The sequence below is a fragment of the Mesitornis unicolor genome, unplaced genomic scaffold (assembly GCF_000695765.1).
Source record: "Mesitornis unicolor isolate BGI_N332 unplaced genomic scaffold, ASM69576v1 scaffold1007, whole genome shotgun sequence".
NCBI classification, from domain to species: Eukaryota; Metazoa; Chordata; class Aves; order Mesitornithiformes; family Mesitornithidae; genus Mesitornis; species Mesitornis unicolor.
In genome coordinates, this window is record NW_010195599.1 from 45,149 (window position 1) to 70,293 (window position 25,145).

The 25,145-nt window shown below is 43.6% G+C and overlaps 2 protein-coding genes across 2 annotated transcripts in view; both read left to right on the top strand.

Annotated features, from left to right (window-relative positions):
• The window catches only part of LOC104543534 (disks large homolog 1), a gene marked incomplete at its 5' end in the record, with an annotated part of 45,198 nt that extends 43,680 nt beyond the window's left edge, over positions 1-1,518 (top strand). Inside the window, one exon of the mRNA XM_010188168.1 lies at positions 323-1,518. Within this exon, the coding sequence (XP_010186470.1) occupies positions 323-429 (107 nt within the window). The remainder of the gene's footprint in view (positions 1-322) is intronic.
• A 3,419-nt stretch (positions 1,519-4,937) lies between these two features.
• MFI2 (antigen p97 (melanoma associated) identified by monoclonal antibodies 133.2 and 96.5) lies at positions 4,938-24,895 on the top strand. Its single transcript, XM_010188169.1, has 16 exons — positions 4,938-4,983; positions 7,470-7,624; positions 10,658-10,757; positions 12,288-12,470; positions 12,800-12,956; positions 13,807-13,874; positions 14,632-14,819; positions 15,007-15,187; positions 16,136-16,287; positions 16,707-16,803; positions 18,609-18,803; positions 19,660-19,816; positions 22,451-22,518; positions 22,612-22,799; positions 23,615-23,813; positions 24,825-24,895. Exons 1-16 carry the CDS (start codon positions 4,938-4,940, stop codon positions 24,893-24,895), a joined length of 2,205 nt encoding a protein of 734 aa, XP_010186471.1.
• The last annotated feature ends 250 nt before the right edge of the window (positions 24,896-25,145 follow it).

Consider the following 25,145-nt stretch of genomic DNA (forward strand, 5'->3'; position numbering starts at 1 on the left):
TTGTACTCTGTCTTCCCTTCTTGTGTTGGAAACATACATGAAAATTGGACCAGAAGGAATTCTGGAGCATGTGGAGTGACTCAGACAAACTCTAACGAGTGGCTAGAAAAAACAAAAAGCCTTCTCTGTTGTATGTATATACTTGTAGTAAAGTGAAAACCACTTTCTAGCCACAAACCTCTGAGTGGGAGAGATGGCGCCTTGGGTGTGATCTCAAATCTTCTTGTCGCTAGGAGAGAAAAGAACCGCGTGGCTTGGGACATCTCGGTTTCTGTCTGGAGCTGGGAAGGGCGGTTGCTGATTGCCACATTATGTTTTGCAGCTATCGTCCAAGGAGACACACTGGAAGAAATCTACAACCAAGTGAAACAGATCATAGAGGAACAGTCTGGGCCTTACATCTGGGTTCCAGCAAAGGAGAAATTATGAAAGCAGATTTTTATTTTTCATTTTCTGACTGACATCACCTACTACATCTGACAACTCTGAAGCCCTTCCAGTGGAGCCTGCCTCTAGATCTTTCCAGCGTGGTTCATAGCCTAACCATCACATTCTGCAGTTCCCATAATGCTTTACGTTGGGTGTCTCTCTTAGTTTAAATAATTTGTATTATCGTGTGTTGTTGGTTTGCCATTTTTCAAACATGACAGTGGAATGGCCTGACCAGCTATTAGTTTGGGGTGGGGGTGGGAGGGAATTGCTTGGTAAAATTCCTTAATGTTTAAGGGAAAGTAACTTTCAAAGATTTTTTCAAAAAGCTTTATAGACATTCTTTTAAAATTTCATAGCAATTGAAAGAAAGTTGTATTCGAGGAAGTTGTAAATTATGAGTAACTTTGCACGCTTAACTTTAATAGCATGGTTTGGTCAGGGCAATCAAATTCAGGTTTTATTTTCTGAGTTAAATTCTGTTCACAATATTTTTTATTTCCTTTCCAGGCAGTTAGAGAGAAACTTTCAAGGTCTGAGTTAACATTTTCATTAACTCCCATCACTACTCCTCAAGGGATATTCATTTTCATAATTTCATACGATATTCTTATAATCTATTTTTTCATTATTTGCCGATAAAATTGCTAGGGACAAAGATGTGTAATGTTTTTAATCTTCCTTGTGAAGCACTATTTATAGTGTCTTACAGAAATCGTTTATAGATAACGGTCGTCACACTTTTTGAGCCTAAAATACGTTTAGGTGCTAGGAAACCTTGTATTTTTCAGAGGAATGCCAAATTTCCGTTGGCAGTAACACAGAAAACAGCTGCAGAGATGGTCGTTAGGGCAATGAGAGAATGATTCATAGCCTAAAGTGTGTGTGTTCTTAGGGGTCAGATTTTAATGAATATTTTACCCACAATAACTGCCTATTTTGTTATAATAAATATATATATATATTAAACTTTCTTTAACTAAACTCTGTAACTATGGGAATTATTTTCTTTACATAGTTGCGCACACGTATAAATATATATATAAAATCTCTATTTTTCTTTTACCACCTACTCCTAGCTTTTTGTTTTGAATAAAAGTACAAATTAGAATTTACCTTCCTTTAATCACGAGAAACCAAATGGGCTGTGGTGGCTGGACGTAAAGTCCAGGGAGTATTAGTTACAAGGAAAAAAATACATGCAAGTTCTCCTCTTTTCTACAGATTGCCAGGTGTGTGTTCAACCCCACTCTTCTAACGTGCATGTCTTAACCAAACGGAGAATTCAGAGTCAGTAAGAGATCTCGTTTTTCTGTACGTGTTCATCTCGGATTGCACAGGCACAAGATCTCCCGTTTGCAATGCACAAACTTGTGTGCTGAATGTTCTAAATCCGTTGTACCAAAACACGGAGCTACCTTCAGTAACGAAATTCTCCAGTTCCCCTATTATTTGGTAGCTGCCATTGCTTGTTTGAAACTGATTGTTCGTCAGAGGGATGTACTTATGGCAGTGACACAACCAAATTAGCTTTGGTTTGTAAAGAGCTATCAACGCTATCCATTCCATTTGTTAGAAAGAGGAGAACAGCTAATAAACTTTATTGTACGATATATTTGTCAAGTGTGTTTTTAATCGAAAGAAATACAGATGTTGTAGCATTTAAAAATAATTGACTCTGATTGTAAATGAAAATAATGTGCTAGAGGAACGCTGGTGACCGGACTGGGGCTAGTGAAGTTTTTACATTAAAAGCAGGTTTAAACTTAGGACATGAATATTGCTGGTGTTATAAGACTTACAGGAAGTGAAAGCCACTGTGTGGCCCCAAGTAATGTGTGTTTCTCTAGACTTGTGCAGTAGGTGTGCTGCCTTTCTGAGACTCCTGTCTATGGAAGTGCAAGGTGTGTGAGGTTGATGCAACTTCTGATTAATAATGTCATGAATTCTTAAAGGAGCTACAAGTGTACACTAGTTTGCCTCTTTGACTGATTATCTGAGGTGTGTAGTGAGACATCTTAAATCAGACAAACTTTAAAAAAAGCCAGAAGGACCTAAATCTCAGCTATCACATCTGCAAACCACAGTAACAGCAGAGATCCCTGTATTGTATACTTCCCCCCCTCCAAGCTTTTTTTTTTTTGTTAAACTCATCAGAAAGAGTCCTGTTCAGCTGAGTAGATACGTAAGGACTCATTCTTCCACAGATCGGAGTCTGAGTGACTTTCACAGAACTCTTCTCCCAGGTGTTTGTCATGTCCTAGCCAGGTGTCAGCGAATCTCGCACTCGGACTGGAGTCCACAGTTCTTGCCGTGCACGCTTGTCCTGCTGGAGTGAAAACAAGTCCTGGATCAAGAAAACCCAAAGGACTCCGGGGTCTCTTTGAATTCTTGGGTTGGTTTGTTTCACATATTGCCCTTGAGCCCTGACAGAAAATTGGATTCTGACAGCACTGGTGCTCCTACTTGACTCGTTTCATTTTTTTAATTTTTAGGATTAATTACTTGCGTTAAATGCAAAAAATGGCATTTTTCCAATATCAGGTGCTGCTGTGTCTTTGATTCTTCGGTACTCTTTACTTTCTGTATTTTAAAGATACATTATACAGTATGTGTACTTCTCTTAAGGCTTCTAATTTAACAACTAAAGTAACTGGAAAACCCAAATGGTGTCATAGTGGTGCATTGCCACCCTGCCTTTGCTGGCCCAGTGAAGGCACCGTGGGTTTTCTCGCTATTGTAACCACTATACAGAAGCATGCTTGGTGAAGTATTTGCTGCTTTCTATTATTATGTTAAGTTATATTCTGTTAAGTTATATTCATAATTTCCTTTGCAGGCATTTTTGCTAAATTGTGCCGAAAATTAGTTTTAAGAAATTGAGTATCTCCTTAAAACATAGATACTCGTAGAGCTGTGAATAAAATAGGAAAATGAGCTAAATTATCATGAGCTGTGCTTGTGTGATGGTTTAGAGGGGGCTGCGTTCAGAATAGGCCTCCTGTACAAAAAGGCTGGTCCTCTACCCTCTGAACCTTTCCCGGAGAGGATCAGAACAACCACAGGAGGGGCCTGGTACCGCATTAATTTCTTATTAATCACGTGCTTGCAGTTCTTAAGCGATCGGTGCTAGGACTGTGCATCAGTCTGGTCTTCTATACATGTAAGCCTCACTGCAAGCATCAGAGGGCTTGAGAGGTTAATCTGGCCAGTGGGAAGGGAACAGGAGGGATCCAACTAATGTATCCTTCCAGAAATTTGGAAGGACTCCAGCAGTGCCAGGTCATTCTTAGCACTTCAGACAATGGAGGGATGACCATTCCAGGCGGGCTATGCAGCCAAGAGTCACAGTTCAGCCATGAGGTTTTGTTTATGAAGAAGGGTTGTTATTCTTTTTTTAAGTTCTGAACTTGAAATAGCAGTTAATTGCCTTAAACTCGGCTGTTGTCTGACAGCAGCTAGTAGGTGTTGAAGCTAGCAGCCTGGCCAAACTGCAGTCAAGTAGCTGAGTAACTCCTGAAAGCATCCGTGCAACGTTACTGGATGCGTGGACTCTGAAGGATGCATACAGCTGTGTTCGTGCATGCTGTTGGTAGAAGGTGATGAAGACGTGTGCACGGGGATTCATGGCTGAGCAGAGCTGTTCATTTTCTGGTCGCTGGCTGCTGAGCTGAGAAGCAGCAGTCAGCAGAGCAAAGCAGCATTAAGTGGCTTTTCTATGAACAAAGTGTTACAGGCAGCTGCAGTTCATTGACTGACGAGAAATGAAGAAAGGGGCAGCACAAATGAGTGTTGCTCTGGCAAAGCTACTGTACAAGTCACAGCAGCTTTTAACAGAGCTTTTGTCAGCAGTTTTTACTCCTTCTGGGAGAGAGGAGCCTTCCTGGGTCTTCTCCTAAACATTAAAGAAATGAAACCACTTCAGCTCTTTCATAGCACTTGCTATTGTATTTCAGGAGTTGTGCACTTAGCACACACTGTGCCACCTGCAGAGTGTACAGGCTTTCCTATTGTAAAAGCTTGGGTGTCTTGTTATGGCTCTATGAAATTCATGACAGCGCTGAGAATGTGGCAAAAAAGCGGCCATCAGCTCTGTCAGATAAAGGTTTAGCCTGAATCTACTTTTGCTTCCTGAGCCCCAGCGCAGAGGGCGCACATAGAACTCAAAATAAAGGTTTCTTACGCCGTGAGTCAGTGTGCAGCTGTTTATTGAGGTCCGTAGGTGGTGCTAAAGTTGTATCGACCTCAGGGGTGCCTCAGATATTTTGCAATTTCCTAGTTGAACTTTTTTGAGAGGCGATGCGAAGAGAGGGAGACTTTTGTTTCCATGTAGTTATTAGGAGGTGATGTGTGCCAAGATAAGCAAGATAAATTGCTGAACAAAGTGCACCTGCAATAAAACACTGCTGATATTTGCCGAAGAGCAGGCTTGGAGAGCAAAACTGCAGCAGCTTTGATCTCTGGGGGTTCTGAAGGCTGGAAAAAGCACAAATCCCACAATTTTCACCATGAAGAGCTCCAGAGATATCTTCTATCTTCTCTTCTTTCATGCTGGTAAGTGCCCTCCGTGAACTTTTGCTGTGGCATGGTGTCTTTGGGATTGATTTCTTTGGGAGGTGGGAGAGCGGAGGGAAACTAGAACCACTTCAGAACTGATCTCCTATAGCCAGGAAGAGAAATGGAAGGAAAGACTAGAAAACTAGAATAGTAGTAGTAGAAAAAACTATACTGAACGCCGTGTATGTGTCTTGACTCACTGGTGTCAATTTTGTATTCCTCAGCACTGAATCTACTTCTTTCAGTCCAATGGTTTCTCATAAGTGTGAACAGTTCTATGACACTTACTTTGTGAAAAGAGAAGTGATTGCCTTGTTCCCCTTACCACGCTCTGTGTGATGTTGGCTTTCTCCTGTCACACCCAGATTCTAATGGCGAATGCTTTTAATTTCACTAGAGGTGTAGATGGTGTTTCTGAAGCCCTCTGCAGTTCTTCAAAAGGAAATGATACCAGTTTATTCTCTTTTCCCCACACTGTTTCTGTTGAAAGCCCTTGATAGTGTATTGATAGCTGTACTAATAGCCTTTTGATAAGATGTTACACAATGTAGTAGTGTTACTTTCAGCAAAGGAGTTAAGTAGAGGTTTGCCAGTGATAAAGCTACGTGTGTGTTTAAGACCTTGAAGTTGCCAGCTCCTGCCATTTCATGCTTTATGTGTATATACAGATACACAGAAGGGCCAAAATTGTGAATAAACTTGGGTTCAGAGACTGACCTGCTGTTCTGAGGTGTTCCTGGTTGGCAGTAGGAAGAGAGGGCAGCTACAGACCTTGTCTGTGCTCAAGTCCACTTCAAATAGGTTCACTTGTAAGGAAGGAAACAAGGAATTGCCCAGGATCTGGCTTTCCTGTAACAACCAAGTTCAGCAGTTTGGAAAGGGAGAAATTAGTTCCCTCTTTTAGACAGGTGAGGAAAAAAGCAACAGATTCATGTTGTGTCACTATTTTGGCAGTAATACGGAGCCACATGAGCTTTGATTCATGTTACAGGTGTGTACAGCTAATGATTTCTTCATTCAATTCATGCGTTCTCTCCTGTGTGATTTACAGCTAAAACCAGAATGCTGAGGCTGAAGAAGGGCGCTTAGCCATGCATACTGCCATGCTGAGATTCACTTTCCATTTGCTTGTATTTAGCAGAAGAAAAACCCAAACCCCTTTATTGATAACAACCTAGGTTCTTCCTCCTGCTGTAAGGAATTAATGGTGAAAATTCCACCCAGGTAGATGAGGTAGATGTTAAGTTTCCGTGAGGTGCCTTTTTAGCATGACCCTGTTGTGCCTCTCCTCTCACCGCCTTGGCTCTCAGAATTCCTGCACCTCAGAGGTGGGCACACGCTGCCATGAAAACTTCCTGTGAGCTTTCCAAGTCTGACTTCACATTTGTTGACAGCAGTAAAATTGGCTCTGAGTGGCAGCGGAACATTCAGCATTGGGTGCAAAACAACTTTTATGGCGTCAGTGATGTTGTTTGGTCTTCAGCCGCTAGGTCAGAAGATGTGCATGACTGCTATCGAGCACTGGTGGAGTAATTGTAACCTGCAAAATTAGATGTGGTGTCTCAACTACGTGACAGTGGTGAGGAAGTAGAGGGCCACTTAGAGTTTCCAGAAAACCCTGTGACAAATAACTTACAGCAGGCTCCAACTTAGAATTGTAGAAAAGGACAGAATGGGATGCCCTCTGCTTACAAAAACCATCTGCTTATCAGCATAAACCCTGCTTGCATGTGTGTTTAATGTACAGCTGCACCACTCGCATATCCTTGCAAAAGCAACCAAGTGTTTGGTGCTTAGCGGGGTAGCATTTGGGCCTGCTGAAAGACACCTTTCTTCACTGATCAGTGGGATCTCCACTACTAAACTTGAGTCTTTTCATTCATGGAATCGCCCTCCCCTTTTTGGGACTCTGGAAACAGCTTCTTATGAAAGAGTGCTTTGAAGGGACAAGTTTACTTTTCTAGTTTTCATAATAAACCCAGTGGCAAGGCTTTTGAACACCTAAGATGGTTTGTTTTTCATTCAGCCTGGAAGGGGCTGGGGCAGGACTCCAGGTGCTAAGTGAGACAGAGTTGTCATTTGACCGTCTCTTTGGTTTTGTAGCCTATCATTTAAAATAATACTTTTAAACACTTTTGACTCAAGAAAAGATGATGCATTCTGCAAGGTTTTAAGTATAGTCTGTGCACCCTGACCTATTCCATGGTACCCGTATTTCTTATGTCAGAAACAAATGCCATTGGGTTTTGGTATCTGTTTCTAAGCCCATCTTGTTTCCAGTTCAAAAAAGTTCAGTATTCATTTATCTGAATGATTATAGGAAGCACCTCTAAAGAGTCACTGTTGAAAGAGCCCCGATTTCTTTCTGTTTTGGGAGGAGGAAGGAATGAGGGGTTGGCTTTTCAGGATCCTTTAAATGGCAAGCTCTGTTACAAACGCACCCGTGTGTTTTATAATATTTTCTCTCGGTGTTGTGTTTGCAGCTTTCAGCCTGGAGCGTATCCGGTGGTGCACTGTCTCTCAGCAAGAGCTTTCCAAGTGTAATGACATGAGTAAGGCCTTTGGAGGGGCTGGCATCCAACCCGCTCTGCAGTGCACAGCAGGGGGGTCAGCTGCTAACTGTACCCAGATGATCAAGGTGAGTTGTGAGCGACAGCAGTGCCATTCGTTTAATTTCCCCATGTGCATCATTGTAATCATAATCCAGATCCAGTGGCAATGTACACAGCTCTGCAGTGAGTGTCGGATAATCAGCCAGGTCAGGCATTCGTGTCTCTGGAAAGTCAAAAGCGTATATATTTTTAAAAAGCCATAAAGGTGTACATATGAACCTGAGAGTCCGCATGGCCCTGTGTCATCTGTTTGGGTAGTCACATATGACTGCTCTTTAGGAGCACAGCAAAGGTCTTAAATATTTCCTTGCAAATGTTAATCTTTGATTTGGGAATCGTGTCAGGTTTATTTAGCAGATGTTTAAGAAGGGATGGAGCTATAAGATGCAGGCGGTAGTTAAAGCTGCGCTGCTGAGCCTGTAAGTAGATTGTATTTTGATAAAGTCTGGATCAAGCTCCCATTTCAGGGAAATAGCTGTGTATACAGCTGTGATGAGTGTAAAACCAGGTCAAATCTCCCAACATCGGAGTACAAGAGAGAGACAACGCAGCAAGGAGGGTGAGCAAAGGGCAACAAAGCCAGACGCGTTAATTCAGCTGCCCAGAGCATGCTCAGTTTCCAAAAGGAGCACGGCTCTGGGAAATGTTTTTAAGACTGCAAATGTGGCTTTGCAAAATGATGTGTGGAAAATAATTCCCTCCTTAAGAGGGGGTGGGAGGCAACAAGTGGATACTGGAGGAAATGTGGAGGCAGGTAATGACGGTTGTCTCCACTGGCAGAGTGTGGAGGAAGGGCAGGATGGCTGGCTGTGTTAATAAATATTCGCTGTGTATCCTGTGTAGATATGCCCAAAAATCGGAGGCTTGTGGTAGGGATGCAGCCTGTCAAGGACAAGAGGTTCAGAGCCAGGAAACAAGGCCTGGCAGCGTAGTTTGAAGGGAGATGAGGCAGATGGTTGTGTGGCCAGAGTAAAGAAACGAATTTCAGAAACTGGTAACTTGTAATTTGTGGTCACCAGAAGCAGAAGAGTTGTCTGACTGCTGAAACAACTGCATTGCCTCTTGATAAATAACGTCCTTAAGCAAGGGAATCATGACTGTATTGAAGAATGTTAGGAGCAGACATCATATGTATATGTATGTGTGTGTATGTGTATGTATATACACACACAAACGCATAGATATATAGAGAGAGAGAGATAGATAAAGATAGATAGATATACAGGTATCTTACTAGAGAATTAGACAGGACATGGTTTCTAATGGCAGGTGTTCCTAAAACTGCTTGGCTGGTTGCTGAATTGCACAGAGGGACCTGTTAGACTCTGCGAAGCAGGTTATTAGAAGGGCTGATGAGTGTCTGCTCCTGAAATACAGTGCACACAGAACTGCATTTGTAAGCCATTGCAAGCAGCAGGCACCTGTCTAAAACCTTAAGATTCTTATGAAACTTGATGAGCCGACCTTAGAAACCTGGGTGGGTAGTATCTGTAAGTAGCTTTCTGTTAAAATGTCTCTTCACTGTAAGGCTTTAGATGAGACTTTGTCCCTGAGACCTTTCTTCTTGTGCTAATAATCTACTAAGTGTTTAAGCCGGCCTGCTCTGCGTAGGGCTGTGTGGAACCCCTGAGTCCACATCCACACTGAACTCTGCTCTTTGAGGCCAAAAAGGGAGTGAGACGCGATGGCTGAGGAGGCAGAGATACGCTGTTTTATGAGGCTGCGTAACGTGGACTTAGTCTTGGGAATGTGTTAGCACACGGATAAAGTCAAAAACCTTTTTCTTTGAAGGTGTTTAAAAATTGAGAAATGTGTAAATGTTAAACTAGGGAACCTGACAACATTTAGTGTGACCAGAGCTATTTTTCAGCAGGTCTTTAAATGCTTCTGTAGGTAATTCTCAAGTGCTGTGAGACACAGAAATTAAGTTCCTCTGAAAAGAAATAACAGTATATTACTATTGCACATGTACTGATCGAAAAATCATATATGGAATAACCCCGTGCTTTTGCTAAATGTATTGGGAAATGCTGGCTACAAAAATAAAATAATAAATACCCACACTATTGCTGTACTATTGCACCTCAGCAGTGATTGTGTGCATTTAGAGGAGAGGCCTGTAGCCTGTAAACTACTTCATGTTAAATACAACAGTAGGCATTTATTTCTGTTATTTATATACAAGCTATTGATGTGGTGTGAGCAGGGCAGAGCAGAGGGGCAGGAGAACCTCTCTGCCCTACAACCACCCCTTCTCATACACCCCAGGATGGCATTGGCCTTCTTGGCTCAAGGGCACATTGCTGGCTCATGGGCATCCTGCTGTCCACCAACACCCCAGGTCCTTTCCAGCCACTCGTCCCCAAGCCTGCAGCGTCCATGGGGTTATTGTGACCACAGTACAGGACCCGGCACTTGGCCTTGTTGAAGCTCATCCAATTGGCCTCAGCCCATGGATTCAGCCCATCCAGGTCCCTCTGCAGAGCCTTCCTACCCTCAGGCAGATCAACACTCCCTCCCAACTCAGTGTCATCTGCAAACTTGCTGAGGGAGCACTCGATCCCCTCATCCAGATCATTGATAAAGATGTTAATGCATGCTTTAAGGTTGCTTTAAGGTTGCTTTTGAGTACACTTTGGCATTCAGATTTTGCAGCCCCAGAAGACATTACTTCAAACTATCTGTGTATGACCTCAGAAATATATCTACTTTCAATCTTCAGGCTTTGAGGCAGTAACTGTAGACATGAGTGAAACTCCAAATTGATGGGCCTTGAGATTCATCACCATTTCTAAGATTCCTTTGGACTATGAAGATGAGTGAGGCCATCATGGTCCAGGACTGGTTTCTGGATAATTTCTGAATGGAGGCAGTTTAGAAGTTCTAAAATCCTAAAATTCTTCAGAAATTTGAATGCCCTCAAAAGAACTTTTTGGAGAAAACTCACAAATGCAGATTAAGGGGCCTCTTCTCTTAAATTCATGGGTACTCTGCCTCTGGCTGTTGAGAAATACTGATAGTTAAGCTTCAACATGTATTCTGCCCTTGTGTCTGCACAGGATGGTTTGGCAGATGCAGTGACCCTGGATGGCCGTTTGATTTACCAGGCTGGAAAGGAGCATGGTCTGAAACCTGTGGTTGGGGAAGTATACGATCAAGGTATATTCTGACTAAGAACTTTGAGATTACTTAATGCGAGCTTTTTCTTCTACATTTTTTTTGTGTTTTGCATTTTATTTTGGGATTCTCCTCTTGAAGATTCCAAGCAGTAGGTAATGGTCGGGTTCCCTCTTGGATGTTCCTGCCTGTAACACAATGTGTGGGGGAAACAGGAGGCACAGGGCTGTGGCAGAGTCTGTCCTGAAACAGGTCAGAATAGCTGTTCCTGTCATAGGTTTGTTTGGTTGTGTTTTGGTTTGGGTTTGGGTTTGTGTTTGGTTGGCTTTTTAACTGTCTCACTGCTTACTGTCTTCTCTGCTCCATACTGAGTTCAGTATGTATGCAGCTCTTGCTCCGTACATCCTGAACAGTATCATTACCTTCTGGAAGAAGGTAAATCTTTCAGGTTAGAGATAAGGAGGAAGTTCTTTACTGAGAGGGTCGTCAGAAGCTGGAACAGGCTGCCCAGGGAGGTGGTGGAGTCGCCGTCCCTGGATGTGTTTAAAGATTGGTTAGATGAGGTACTTAAGGATACGGTTTAGTGGGTAGACAGGAACGGTTGGACGTGATGATCTCAGAGGGCTTTTCCAACCGAGCGATTCTGTGATTCTGTGAAAGGAAGTGATAGATTCTGCTCCTTATCTGAGTGTCCTTAAGCTTTGAGCTCCTTTCAAGGCAGAGACAAGAATTCAGTGGTGACTTGTCATCCTGACTAAGGGCTCAGCACCAACATGTTAGAGTAGTTCAGAGCTGGAAGTTGTCCCCCGTAACTTTCAGAGACCCAAGGGAAGGAGCAGCTCTGGAAGCAGCCTGCAGGCAGCAGTGTCCCACCACTCTGTTGTGAGATGGAGCTGGATTTGGTTTTCAGCTGGGTCCTAGTGGGATCTGGCCAAGCCACCCTCAGAAGTGGGACTTGGCTCACATGCAGCAGTCCCCCTGCTACCACTGTTAACCACATCATGACCCTGCTGAAGCAACTATACTTCAGTTTCTCAAAACCAAATGGGCCTTATGGTCCAGAAGCTGGCTATCTCCATGAGTCAGGTTATGAGTTCAAATCTCAGAAAAGTGAATGAAATGTAATGATTTCTGATCTGAGTAAGTCAGATTGAATGACCTTATGGCTGTGATGCTCTAGTGACATCAACTTGCTATGCTGTTTCAAAACTAAGATCAAATTAGTAGACACTTGCGAATAATTTTTTTACTATTATTTGTATTGGTTTCAGTTAAATCCAAATATAGAATCATAGAAAATGTCTTCTTGGAAGGAACCTCTGCATCCCACCTCCCTTTCAAAGCAGGGTGACCATCAAAGTTAGAGCAGATTGCCTGTGGCCTCTAACTAAGGTGATTTCACACTGAAAAGATAATGAGGACATGGACTCAGTCAGCATGTTCTCACCAGGGACATGAGCAGTGTGACTTGCCTGTGAGTGGGGGACCCACAAGAGGCCCCAGGTCAGTGTACCTCACTGTAATGCTGCTGCGAGGCTACTTTGCTTGCTTCTCTTTCTTCCTACACTGCAGAGATCGGAACTTCCTATTACGCCGTGGCTGTGGTGAGGAAGAGCTCCAACATCACCATCAACTGTTTGAAGGGGGTCCGTTCGTGTCACACGGGCATCCACAGAACCGCAGGCTGGGATGTGCCGGTGGGTTATCTAACTGACAGTGGGCGCCTGGCACCAATGGGATGTGACCTTCCAAAAGGTAAGAGGCACAGGGCAAAGATCTGTTCTTCAGCAGTGCCTTTCTGTATGGTCTTAGGAGCCTGTGCGTGGACAGAAATGCGTGGTTCTAGCTGCTGTTTTGTCCCTTGGCTTTGATGCTCCTTGTAAGATGGACTAGACATAACATAGGTCTGATGAAGACTGCAGGGTTTGTTGTTTTTCTTTAACTTGGAAACCATCTTTTAAGAACAAAATGACTTTTCCTTTCTAAACGTTTTGAGAGATGTACTGTGCAGAGGTGTTACAATGAGGTTTGTAGGATCTTGTTTATTCGTTGCTAAAAAGGTACCATTCTAATTTCACATTTAGCTGTAAGCGACTATTTCAGTGCAAGCTGTGTTCCTGGAGCACAAGGTGTAAACTATCCCAAATCCCTCTGTCAGCTCTGCAAAGGGGATTCGGCTGGGCACAACAAATGTGAAGGAAATTCCCAAGAGCAATACTACGACTACAGTGGGGCTTTCAGGTAACGATCATGGCTCTGTCCGTTTTTTTATCGCTATGCTCTATCCATTGCCATTGTGCCCTGGCCTCACTGACAGGAAATGGAAGCCAAAGAACTTCCAGTTGATCTTGTTAGAAAATCTGCTCTTGTGTTAGGACAACCATGCTTTAAACCTAGAGACTGACCAGAAGTATTTCTGAACCCACTACTTCAGTTATTAATACCTGAGTATTAAAACCAAATGGATGTTTAGCACTTGGAAATCCCGTTGCTGTTGGCTGTGTCCAGCAGCTGTTGACACAAGTCTGAGTGTTTGTTTCAGCTGGCTGTGTATTTCCCAGGAAAGCCTGGTGACCCTTGGAGTCTGAGAGCTGAACTGCTGCCCTGCTCAGCTATTTCAGTCATCTCGCCTCAGTTGCACTGAGTTATCGAGTTGCTCTGCCCTCCATTTTTGCAAACCAATCTTTCCCTTAGTTTCCTTCTTCCTGCCTGTGTGCTGTGTTGCAGCTCCCAGTCCATAAATAATAGCACTGCCTGAGGAAAGGCAGAATTTGCTCCTCTCTGCATATTCCCCAAAGGGTTGTGCGACTGCCGTAGACAGAGAACTCTCCTGGACAAAGAAGGTCATGGTGTTTGTCCCAGGCAGCACTGAACATGTTGTCTATGTTCACCGAATGACGGTGGTGCTTTACTTCATGCTCTGACAGCCACTGGTCTCTGCCTTGAGCAAAACTCTCTCAGCACAAGGAAATAGGTCACTGTCTGTGGCTGATGGAGAGTAGCGTACAGCCCTCTGGCTGTCAGCTGGCAGTGCCCAGTGCATGGGAGCTGTGCTTCCTCATGCATCTTTGTGGTTGCATTTCTCTATTAGGTGCTTGGCTGAAGATGCTGGAGAAGTTGCTTTTGTCAAGCACAGCACAGTGCCTGAAAACACAGATGGTGAGTAATCCAGAAGCTTGCTGAATAGTGGCTGCGAGGTCTGAAGCATGGTATCTGTAAAGACAGTGTAATGTTAAATGTTTGTTTTATTTTGAATTGAGGAATCAGCAATAAATGCTTTAATAGCAAAAACAGATGCACCTGCAGATGTATGCACCAGGAGATAGAGAAGTCCATCTGATCTTCTATTGGGTTTGTTGTTGTTGTTGTTGGGTTTTTTTAAAAATGACTGATAGTTTCAGTAAAAAGTTTCAGCTTCTTCTGGAAAGAGAGCTTGAAGAGTGCTAAACTCTTAGTTTTGTGCAGACCTGGACTGTTACACTGCTCCAGTAACAGGGACTTCAGCAGACTAGCTGAAAGTTATGTGGCTGGCCCTGTATGGCACTGTGAAAGTGAAATCTACCTTGAGCATAACATTACTTTAATATCATGGTCCTGTCTGACTGTCACTTACAGGGGAAAGAAAATAGATATACAGATACAGATACATTGCATGTGATCCTAGACTAAAGGATGCTCTTGATACTGCTGCAGTTCAGTGCAGTCTCACAAGTGGTAAGCTGTTGATTGTCTTATCAGAGATACGAGACTAAAGGACCACGTAGATGCTTAGGATATAATGTGCAGTCAGGAACAGATCAAAGGCGAGAGTTTTCAGGAGATGTGTGTTCTGCTCCGCGTGTGCGTCTGCACGTGGAGCCAGAAGCATCAGCCCCACCTGACGCCTGTTCCATAAGCATGTTCTGTCTGACTGCAGGACGAAGTCTTGCTCCGTGGGCCCAGCGGCTTCGCTCCCAGGACTTCAAGCTCCTGTGCCGCGATGGCAGCACAGCTGATGTGACGGAGTGGAGAACCTGCCACCTGGCCCGCGTCCCAGCTCGTGCCGTGGTCGTGCGGCCTGACACAGATGGGACGATTGTCTTCCAGCTTCTGAACCAGGGACAAGTAGGACACCATTTTTTCATCTGTGCGTTGCATTTCAGAGGGGTTCTCCCACCTGTCTGCCTGAACTGATGACAGGATATCTGGGCACCTTCAGCTCTGTGGGGTTTGAAGGGGTGTGGAACGCCACACATCTCAGGTAAAGGGATGTGTGACAGGTTCTTTTTTTTCCCTTTCTTTAACATTACAGCAAAGATTTAATGGGGTGGGCACCAAGTTTCAGATGTTTGACTCTGCAGCCTACAGTGCCCAGAATCTTCTGTTCAGAGACTCCACCACAGAGCTCATTGCAATCACAGCTCAGAACTACCAGGAGTGGCTGGGGGATGAGTATCTTCATGCCATGCAAGCTCTGAGCTGCGACCCCAACAGTAAGTTGTCTTTAGATTCCTATTCATAACCAAGAACAAAGATAGCTGATAACAGAGACCATCGTTACTCTGCTTTAATTTCTTCTGACTTTTGGAGGGTTATGGCAAGATGCCAGCCTGATCTTTGGGCATGGAGAAAGGTCACTTCTTGACTTAGAAACAGTATCACATTGCAGAATAATTTTCCTGTGCAAATTGGCCCCCTTTGTGTTATAAGATGCAGGCATTTTCTAGCCTTTCTGGTGTATGAGACACATTTATCTGTAAGCTGCTACTGCTACCTAGTATCCCATATCTTACCTGCTAACAAAGGGAGATAGTAACGTGTTGCTGTGTAAATATTCAAGTAGTCTATAAGGAATGGATGAATTAGTTCCCAGCAGAGAATTTCCTCCAGAAGCTGAAGAAACCCTCAGTTGATCCTTATTTGAGTGTTATGGTCTTTTGTACTATCAGAAGACCGTAGAAATTATGTGATACACATTCTGGCAAAGTCAGAAACACAGGCTGTAAGAATCTCTGCCTTAAGAAGTTTAACAGTCATGGCAGCTGCGTCTCCTAGGTGTGCTCTGTGCTGTGGCAAAGCCCTGCGATTCCTGAACTTCTCTCTTCTGGGCATTGCTCAGTGACTGTCAGGTAGAGGAGGCCAATGTTCAGGGCGCTTTTCTCCTGCACCCAACTAACACGTTATGGCTGTGTTTAGTTGTCAGCAGTTGTAGGAGTTCTTGTTTCTTCACTCTGGATGGGTTTGCAGTGTGCAAATACCACTAATCTGGAGAGCTCCGTGGTTCCTCATCAGATGTAGGTCTGAGCTGGAGAGATGGAAACACAGAAGCAAACATTTTTAATAATTTCTCTAGTCCATATGTGACAGTGGGCAGTGTGTATCCTCCCTTGTCTATTACCAAAAAAAGTGAACTGTAGTATTTGCTTTCCACTTTTGTGCAGCATTGCCAGAAAGCCTGAACTGGTGCGTTGTATCCACTGAGGAGATTTGGAAATGTGGTGAAATGGCCACTGCCTTTAGGAAAAAGAATTTGAAACCAGCAATTCAGTGTATTTCAGCCAAGACAAAGGAAGAGTGCATGGAGCTCATCCAGGTAGGTTGCTACAAGCCACGTGCGATGAACCACATTAGCACAAGCTGCTCTCTGCTGGATGCTTAGGATCAGAGATACGTGCACTTAGGTGACCGGCAGGAATACTGCATTTCAAGGAGGTGATCTGTAGCTCACACGGTATGGATGGGCCTGCACCCTGATGATCTTCAGTTGTGATGAGGGCACTGATGCCCATCTGGCTCAAGCCTGTAGGTGTGAAATCCCGTGTCCCCTTTTTCACTGCTGATGCTTTGTGCAGGTCTGGGGAGTTTTCTTTAGCAGTGTCTTGCTCTTTTGCTGTCAGACTTGCCCCTTGAGATGCAACAGGTATGATGCTAGAGGTGTCGTTATCGTCGTCGTAGGGTAGGTACCTTGGGGGTTATTTCACAGAAATACTAAATTTTATGTTATTTTTTCAGAAAAAGGAAAGTGATGTTGTAGTTCTGGGTGGAGCTGATATTTACACAGCTGGGAAGACGTACGGCCTTGTACCAGCTGCTGGAGAAGGATACTCTGGTAAGAAGGTCAGGAAACACAAATATAGACCTTATTTTTGCAGGTTGTTTGAAAACAGCTCTAAAAGCAGAGTCTCTGTTCCCTAGACTTGCTAGGAAAGCTGTTTTCAAAGGAAATGAGAATTATTATACTCACATCATGGATAGAGGAGGAAATAAGTATGGAATGGGTTCTTACAGTGACTTTGTGGCAACTTTTATCTGTCCTTCATAATAATAACTGGCAGTTTTGCTAAGCGTCTAACGACCAAAATGTTGTTTTTCAGAGGGTTGTATTTATAAAAGCTGATGTTAAAAGCACTTCCACATACAGGACTATTCCAAAGAAGGGCACAGCTGAGGATAGTGTTAAAATCCTTTAAATTGCTAGAGCTTCATTGTATGAAAAAAGCCCTGCTACCAGAACATTTAAGAATTTGGATCAGAAGGGTCCTCTAGAGATCATCTTTTCTATTCTCCAACTCAAAGCAGACTTAAATGAAATCAGGTTGCTCATGGTTTGGTCAGGTGTACACTTCACTGGGTCAAAAACTGGCTGGATGGCTGGGCCCAAAGAGTTGTAGTGAATGGAGCTAAATCCAGTTGGTGGCCAGTCACAAGCGGTGTTCCCCAGGGCTCTGTTTTGGGGCCAGTCCTGTTTCACAACCTTTATCAATTATTTGGACAAGGGGATCGAGTGCACGCTCGGTAAGTTTACAGATGACACCGAGTTGGGCAGAAGCGCTGATCTGCTCGAGGGTAGGAAGGCTCTGCAGAGAGGGATCTGGACAGGCTGGATCGATGGGCCAAGGCCAATTGTATGGGATCCAGCAAGGCTCAGTGCTGAGTCCTGCACTTGGTTCACAACAACCCCGTGTAACCCTACAGGTTGGGGAAGAGTGGCTGGAAAGCTGTCATGTGAAAAAGGACCTGGGGTTGCTGGTTGACAGCAGCGGAATGTGAGCCAGCAGAGTGCCCAGGTGCAACAGCATCATGGTCTATATCAGAAACAGTGTGGCCAGAAGGAGTGGGGAAGTGATTGTGCCCCTGTGCTCAGCACTGGTGAGGCTACAGCTCGAATACTGTGTTTGGTTTGGGGCCCCTCACTACAAGGAGGACATTGAGGCACTAAGAACATGTCCAGAGAGCTGGTGAAGGGTTTGGAGAACAAGAATTATGAGGAGCAGCTGAGGGAACTGGGTTTGTTTAGCCTGGAGAAAAGGAGGCTGAGGAGAGACCTTATCACCCTCCACAGCTGCCTGAAAGGAGGGTGTAGCGAGGTGGGTGTCAGTCTTTTCCCAAGTAACAAGCAATAGGACAAGAAGAAACAGCCTCAAGGTGCACCAGGGGAGGTTTAGATTGGGTATTTGGAAAAATTTGTTCACCAGAAGTGTTGTCAAGCACTGGAACGGGCTGCCCAAGGAAGTGGTTGAGTCACCATCCCTGGTGGTTTTTAAAAGCAGTGTAGACGTGGCGCATAGGGATGTGGTTTAGTGGTGGACTTGGCAGTGCCAGGTTAATGGTTGGACTCGATCTTACAGGTCTTTTCCAACCTAAATGGCTCTGTGATTCTATGTTTATCTCTCAATTACTCAGCTCAGGTACACAGCAGTACCAGTACACAGGCTGTAAGTGAATGCACCATTGTGAAGTCGTCAAAGTAAAGAGTAATTGTGTACTTTCATACTTCCTGAGCAGCCAATTGTTGGTGCAGTTGAAGTTGGCACCAGATAAGTGTAAATGAATGGGTAGAGGATCATTACGCTGTGGTAACGCTTAAGGGAAGTTGTGACGTGTTCTGGTTTATGTTTGTTTGTTTCCTGCAAGCTAAAGACAGCAGCAATGCGTACTACGCTGTGGTGGTAGTGAAACGAAATCTGTCCAATGCGTTCACCATCAGTGACCTGAAAGGCAAGAAGTCCTGCCACACCGGGTTGGGGAGAACTGCTGGATGGACTATCCCCATTGGTATGCTAATTAAGAGGGGCGTAATTAAGACCAAAGACTGCAATATTCCTCAAGGTAAGTCAGCTATCAAAAATACAGTCACGGTCTAATTATAAACTTTCAGTAGGGAAGTAATGTTGATATTTCATAGCTCTATATTAAGCTCATCTGTTTGTGAAGGGATGTTGTGTTTTTAATGTAATCTGAAATGTTAAGTTTGTCACCAGAGCAGACTAATGGAGGGGTCACACTGAAAATGTTACATGTAACACAAAAGTATTCCTTTCCTTTATCACAAAATGTGCCATCCCACTGGTAGCCCTGGGCTCCAGTGTATCAAACTGCTCAAGTTTATTTCGGTTTTCAGAAATGCATTTGAAAAGTCCATTGCTTTTTGTATTTAACTTTACGCTTATCATATGGTCTTGAAAAGCCTGGTTTCACACCTGGCTATCTCGGCTTTTGCTTGAGGATATTGACCCAAGTTAGAGATCAATGATGGGATAGTCACAGAAACTCACATTTTCTATACAGATGTATCCCCTCTAGGTGGTACTTCCAGCTCTGGGTTATCATTGCAGTAAATGATGTATCCCTGGCCTGAATTTTATTGTGTTTATTTTCAAACTGCACTTAGTAATGCAGCAATGTAGCACAACAAGTAAAGAATTTATCACCATAGGACTCCAGATTTGAATTTTGCTTGCCTGTTTCCTATCTCCCAGGATGCTCTTTGGTTTCATTGCATACTCAGCTGAATAGTGCTTTGAAAATATTTTACAGGTTGTAGTTTGTGAATTCCAGTAAGACAGCTGTAACTCACGTTTCGAGTGTTCTGCTGAAACCTGGCCATAACTTTATGGCAGTGTAAATGCCTTTCTTGTGAAGAGCTCACGCTTTTCACTAATTGCATTGGTTTGTCTTTCTCCAGCTGTGAGTGAGTTTTTCTCCGCCAGCTGCGTGCCTTCAGCTGAGCAGGACAACTACCCATCAAAGCTCTGTCAGCTGTGTATTGGGGATGATAGTGGAAACAATAAATGCAGTGCAAGTAGCCAAGAACGTTACTACAGCTACAGCGGAGCCTTCAGGTAATTAATGCATACGGTTGTTATTTAGTCTGTCAGCTTGTCAGAATCCAAGGAGGAGCTGTTTTCCATCCCAGTCAGCAAAAGGTGGTTATTGTTCCTACGCTTAGATGTCCCACTTCATTTATGGCACATGCCATGTGTCTGCAGACTTCTTCAGCAATACAAGTACATCAGAAGGCTTTACATTAGATGGTACCAAAGGCTTTTGCCAGTTTTCTGGCTTCCAACCAAATGACCAACAGCCAAATCCATGTCTGTTTACAGAGCAATAGTCGCCCACCTAGTGAGGTCCAAGGGGATTTTCATTCGTGTCCCATCTTGCTTTAATCTGGTGTGACAGTCTGTCACCCTGAATGGTCGTGTCATCCATGAAGAGCTTGAGCAGGGAAGCAGGCAAATAGTAGCCAGAATCTGGCTACTGTAAGTCCATGCTGAGAGTGGCAGGCTAGTGATGGGGAGCCAGGAGTGGGTCTTCACTGTCCTTACTCATGGGTGGCTGTACGTGAAGGTCGGTTTCTGAACAGCATAAACAACTGTGGCCAATGTTTAAATGTCAAATCCTTTTCAAAATAAGATGTGTTAAAGGTACAGGGGCAAAATAGGACAAAATTGAATAACTACTTTGTGTAACAGCAGACATCTACATATGGAGCCGTACCCAGAGACTGTGAAACTCTTAGATACAGAAGTAGCATTTCCTTTTCCTGACCTTCACCTCTGAAGGTAATGGTGCATGTAACAGAGCTGGCAGTGAACCCTTTGGGGAGGAGACTTCACCAGCAGCTGCCTGGCAACTATTGAAGTGCTAGACTTAGAGAACTACTTCTTGCAAATCTGTGTAGTTCTGTCCATCTGCTCTGCTGGGGCTCATGCCTCGCAGGCGAGCTCCAGATCCTCTGCTGCACTGCATGGATTAACAGCGCTAGCTACCAGTCACCTAGTGAGAAAGCAACAAATGCTGTTACAGGCTGTATGGGCCTTGCTCATCTTCTGAGGTTGTGCGTTTGATGATAATGCACGCACAGCCCAAACTTTATATGTAAATTATTACTTATTTTTATTATTAGAGATGTTTAATTCATCAAATGGTGTGGAAAGTTTTAGGTATTTAAAAGGTTAGGATTTGGGTGAAAAATGGAGGGTCACAAGGTAGGAATGGACGTGGCTGTGATACTTGGGTGATCCTCTGAAAGAAGAATGAGTTAGGGAACGTGGCTGACATGAGCTTTAAATTCAGCCTCAGATTTCCAGATTACTTCAACCCTGGATATCTCCAGACTACCTGACTAGAGGTAGGACAGGTCATTCAGTTTGTGAACTTCCTGGGGCAAATTAAATTGCCCAGAGTACTAAAAAAATCTGTTGGGAACAGCCTTTTCTGATGGGGAATACACTCAACAGCACCCAGTCCTCTGTTCTCTGCATTACAGTGTCAGCCACTTGGTGATAAGAACTTTGATTGTGACTGTTCATGTAAAACCAGGTACACGTATTTTTGGTAACTGTTAGCAATGATACTTTTCCATCACATTTTTTACTACATAAACCATGCTCAGTTGCAGCTTTACCTCTTCTTGATTGGTGGGTTTAATGATCTTGTTTTATGAAAAGTTTCTTGAAAACACTTGTAGAATAAACTACAAAGTACCACCACTAGACTCTATTACCCCCAGACGCTCTGCCAGCACACACTACCCAAAATACGTAGGAAGTTAGATCTCTCTGTTAGCACAGCGATTTGAGGTTGGTTTAATTTGTATTACTTGCTGCCTGAAGCAAGTGCCATGTATTTCTTCTGTCTGCTGACTTCATATTTCAGGCCTAGCAAAGATCTCCTACCAGTCTGTGGTGCGTGTTGTATCGTGCGCTAGGCAGGACCACAGTGTAACACGGGCAACAGCAAAGGCTGGTGTAGGTGTGTTGTTTTATACCTTCACCCTGAAACTCTCTGTAACGGGATACCACACTCACAGGGTGCCTTAACATGTTGGGCTGCTCCTGCTTCAGAAAATCAGAGGAAGCTGAACTTCATTCTGAAGGAGTACAGTTAGAAACTGCAGGGAGGTTACTGGGTATCTCCACTCTACAGCGCTGTGTAAGCAGTGTCTGTCCGAGCACCAAGGTCACTCTAACGTGGAAAGAAAAGAGGGGAAAAAAGGTGTATGTGTGATTGTACACACACGCACGTATGCAGAATCTGATAAACTCAAATTATTCAAAAAATTCTTAATGACATATACTTTGTACGTGACTTAAAAAAGAGCAAAAGTGACTGTCAGCAGCTGGGGAAGACTGCACTGAGGATCACACAATATATCCTTTGTTTCTTTGCTCATCTAATATTGGCCTTTCCTGTTGTTTCTCATGCTGTTTTTAATCAAATTTTTCTGCTGTATTGCTCTTTTAAAATTTGTAATTCAGGATATTTTTTAATGCTTTGCAAAGACATTGGTTTTCCATCTTTCCAAGATGGTTCGTTTCTCTGGTTTTGCTTATTACCTTAGGGTCCAGTGCATTTGTTTGCAAGGATGTATTTAAGAAGAATTGAATTGCAAACCTATCAGTTATTAGGGCAAAAAATGTGGTTCACATAAAAACGTTTTTAATTGAATTTTTCTCTCTCATTTCCTAAAGGTGCCTGGCACAGGACTCTGGGGACGTGGCCTTTGTGAAGCACTCGACAGTGTTTGAGAACACAGATGGTATTTAGTTTTACGTATCTCTTTGTCATATTTCAGTAATTTTTCTATAACCTTTCTGCTGTAAAGCATTCAATGACCGCTTTCTTTTTTCAGGTAAGAACACTGATAGTTGGGCCCAAAACTTGAAGTCCAGTGATTTCCAGTTACTGTGTCCAAATGGCGCCCGTGCAGAAGTTACCCAGTTTGCTGAGTGTCACCTGGCTCAGGTGCCAGCTCAGGCCATTATGGTTCACCCAGATACCAACGTGTTTGCTCTATATGGACTGCTGGACAAAGCCCAGGTATTAATAACCCATTTATGACATGGAGGAGTTACACATGGTCTAGCAGAGACCAAGGATAAAGACAACAGGACCATACTGCCCTATTATGTCTCCTGCATCATGGGACTGGCAGGATGTGCTCTGTTGTTGGACTGGGATGGAGAAAGTAATACCCAGCCTGTGTAATTCTCCTAGTAAAACCACCCTGGTGCACAAGGGATTGCAGCTCTTTGCCCAGCCACTGGTTTCAGTAGTATTTTTTGTAGAGCTCAAGGTATTTTCCCAAACTGCATGACTTTGAAGTTTACAAGAAACAGAGTACTTGCTAACACTTTTCCATCCTGGAATTTTCCTAGGAATGCAGCAGAGCGTTGCTGGATATATTTATGCTGCAGCCACGTACAGGGCTAAACCATCTGGGCAGACCGTGCATGGCTGCCAGAGCTGGGTTCCTGTCAACACTGAAGTGAACTAGTTTAAAATCAGTACTGGGTATCTCCATGCTAGGCTTCAGTCATTTCTGTTACTCCTGTGCAGCCAAACCCTGTATTACACAACAATATTTAAGCAGAAGAATTTTTAAAAAATACAGCTCTTTCTAGACAGCAACTAAAAAAAAAAATAAATAAATCACAAATGGTGTTCTTGTAATTGCCAGTGGCAGAATTCTGTATCTTATCTACTGGAGCGTCTAAAAACAAATGCATAATAGAGATTGTGCAGTTGTGTGTGAACTTTTCATCTACAAAACAGTTCCTATCGTCTTTCGTGTTGTATGAGAGCTATGTTGCACTTAGTATTTTCAGTATTCTGCAAGATGTCTTTGTTTTCAGGTCTACTTTGGAAATAGCACCAATGAAAATGGATTCAAAATGTTTGATTCTTCAACTTTTCAAGGGAAAAACTTGATCTTTAAGGATTCTGCTGTTGAGATTGTGCCGGTAGAAGAGAAGAGGACATATGCAGAATGGCTGGGAAGTGAATATATTGAGTCCCTTGAAGGGATGCAAACACCACAGTGCTCTGGGGCAGGTAATAAGATAAGACAATACCTACTCACAACTACTGTCATTCCTCTTCTCATTTTATGTCAGATACAAGGCTTGGCCTAGCATGGTCCAAATGTCAACTTCCAGGCCAGCTCTGCCCTACCACCCTTTCTTCAGATCAGCTGCTCTTTGGGTAACATGTTGTGCTAACATTTGAATGCCTCTTCCTGCCTCTTTGCAGGGCAAGTGCTAACAGCACCTGCTCATCGGGGGAGTGGGGTGGGACTGGAAGCTGCCCCTGTCATGTGGATGGGGTGGAATTTGGGGCAGAAGCCAGCAATACAGTGCCAGCATGGTTTACAAGATCAGTCCAAAACTGGAGCGTTGCTGATGTTGAACCACCCTGGACTAGAGGATTCCCAGGTGCAGTTAGATGGATACTGAGCTTCTGACCTGTAGAAGAATTTCTGCATCTTGGAAGGCAGTATCAAAAACCTTCTCTGGTGAATCCTCTCTGGCTGCCTGGCTGGTTACGTTCAGACTCCTACGTCCCTGCTTATCCCATCCTACCCTTGCTGGGGTCAACAGTTTCTCCTGAGCTCTGCTACCAGAAGAGGTAAGTGTGCAGAGGATGGACAGGCTGTGGACAGAGATGACCTGCAGTTCACAACACGGCTTCTGCCACAGGCAAGGGCCTCCACGTTCCAGTAGAAGAAAGTAGGGGGAATCTCCAAATCACTGGATGAAAAAGGACAGAAAGACTTGGAGGGACTACCTGTTGTCAGAAGAAAGAACAAAGCCAAATATGTGCATCCGCTGAGCTTGTTGACTTTCCAATGCTCTCACAGCTTAAGAGAGCTCATCTACCCCGTGATCTTTAATTTGATGCAATCTCCATCAAGAAACTTGTGGCTGTCCTTTTTCTACATGGGGTTATCTGAATGCCTGTGCATGAAACTTGTATTTGCTGTTAGTGAAACAAAACAGTTCACTTCTGATTAACGGTTTCTGTATCTACTGGGTTGTAGCATTCAGTTTTTATTTTTATCCATAGCTGCAATAACAACAAACGTTGCTGTGCTGCTGGCAGGCAGCGTTCTCCTGACTACATCTACCACCTTATGATCCTGGGATGAAAAGACATTCAACATAATAAAAGAAACTGGTAAAACTAGATGATGATATTAATAATGTAAATAAATGAAAACTAACAAATAAATACAAGAAGTAATTACAATTTTTCAAGACTTTGCCCTGATAGCTAAACTATGTGGTTTCTTTCTTTCCTGGGAATTTTACACTTCTCTTATGCAACTTCCCGGCTTTTCTTCTCCGTTTATTTTGCTCCAAGGTTACCTGGGTCTAAGAGGGAAAG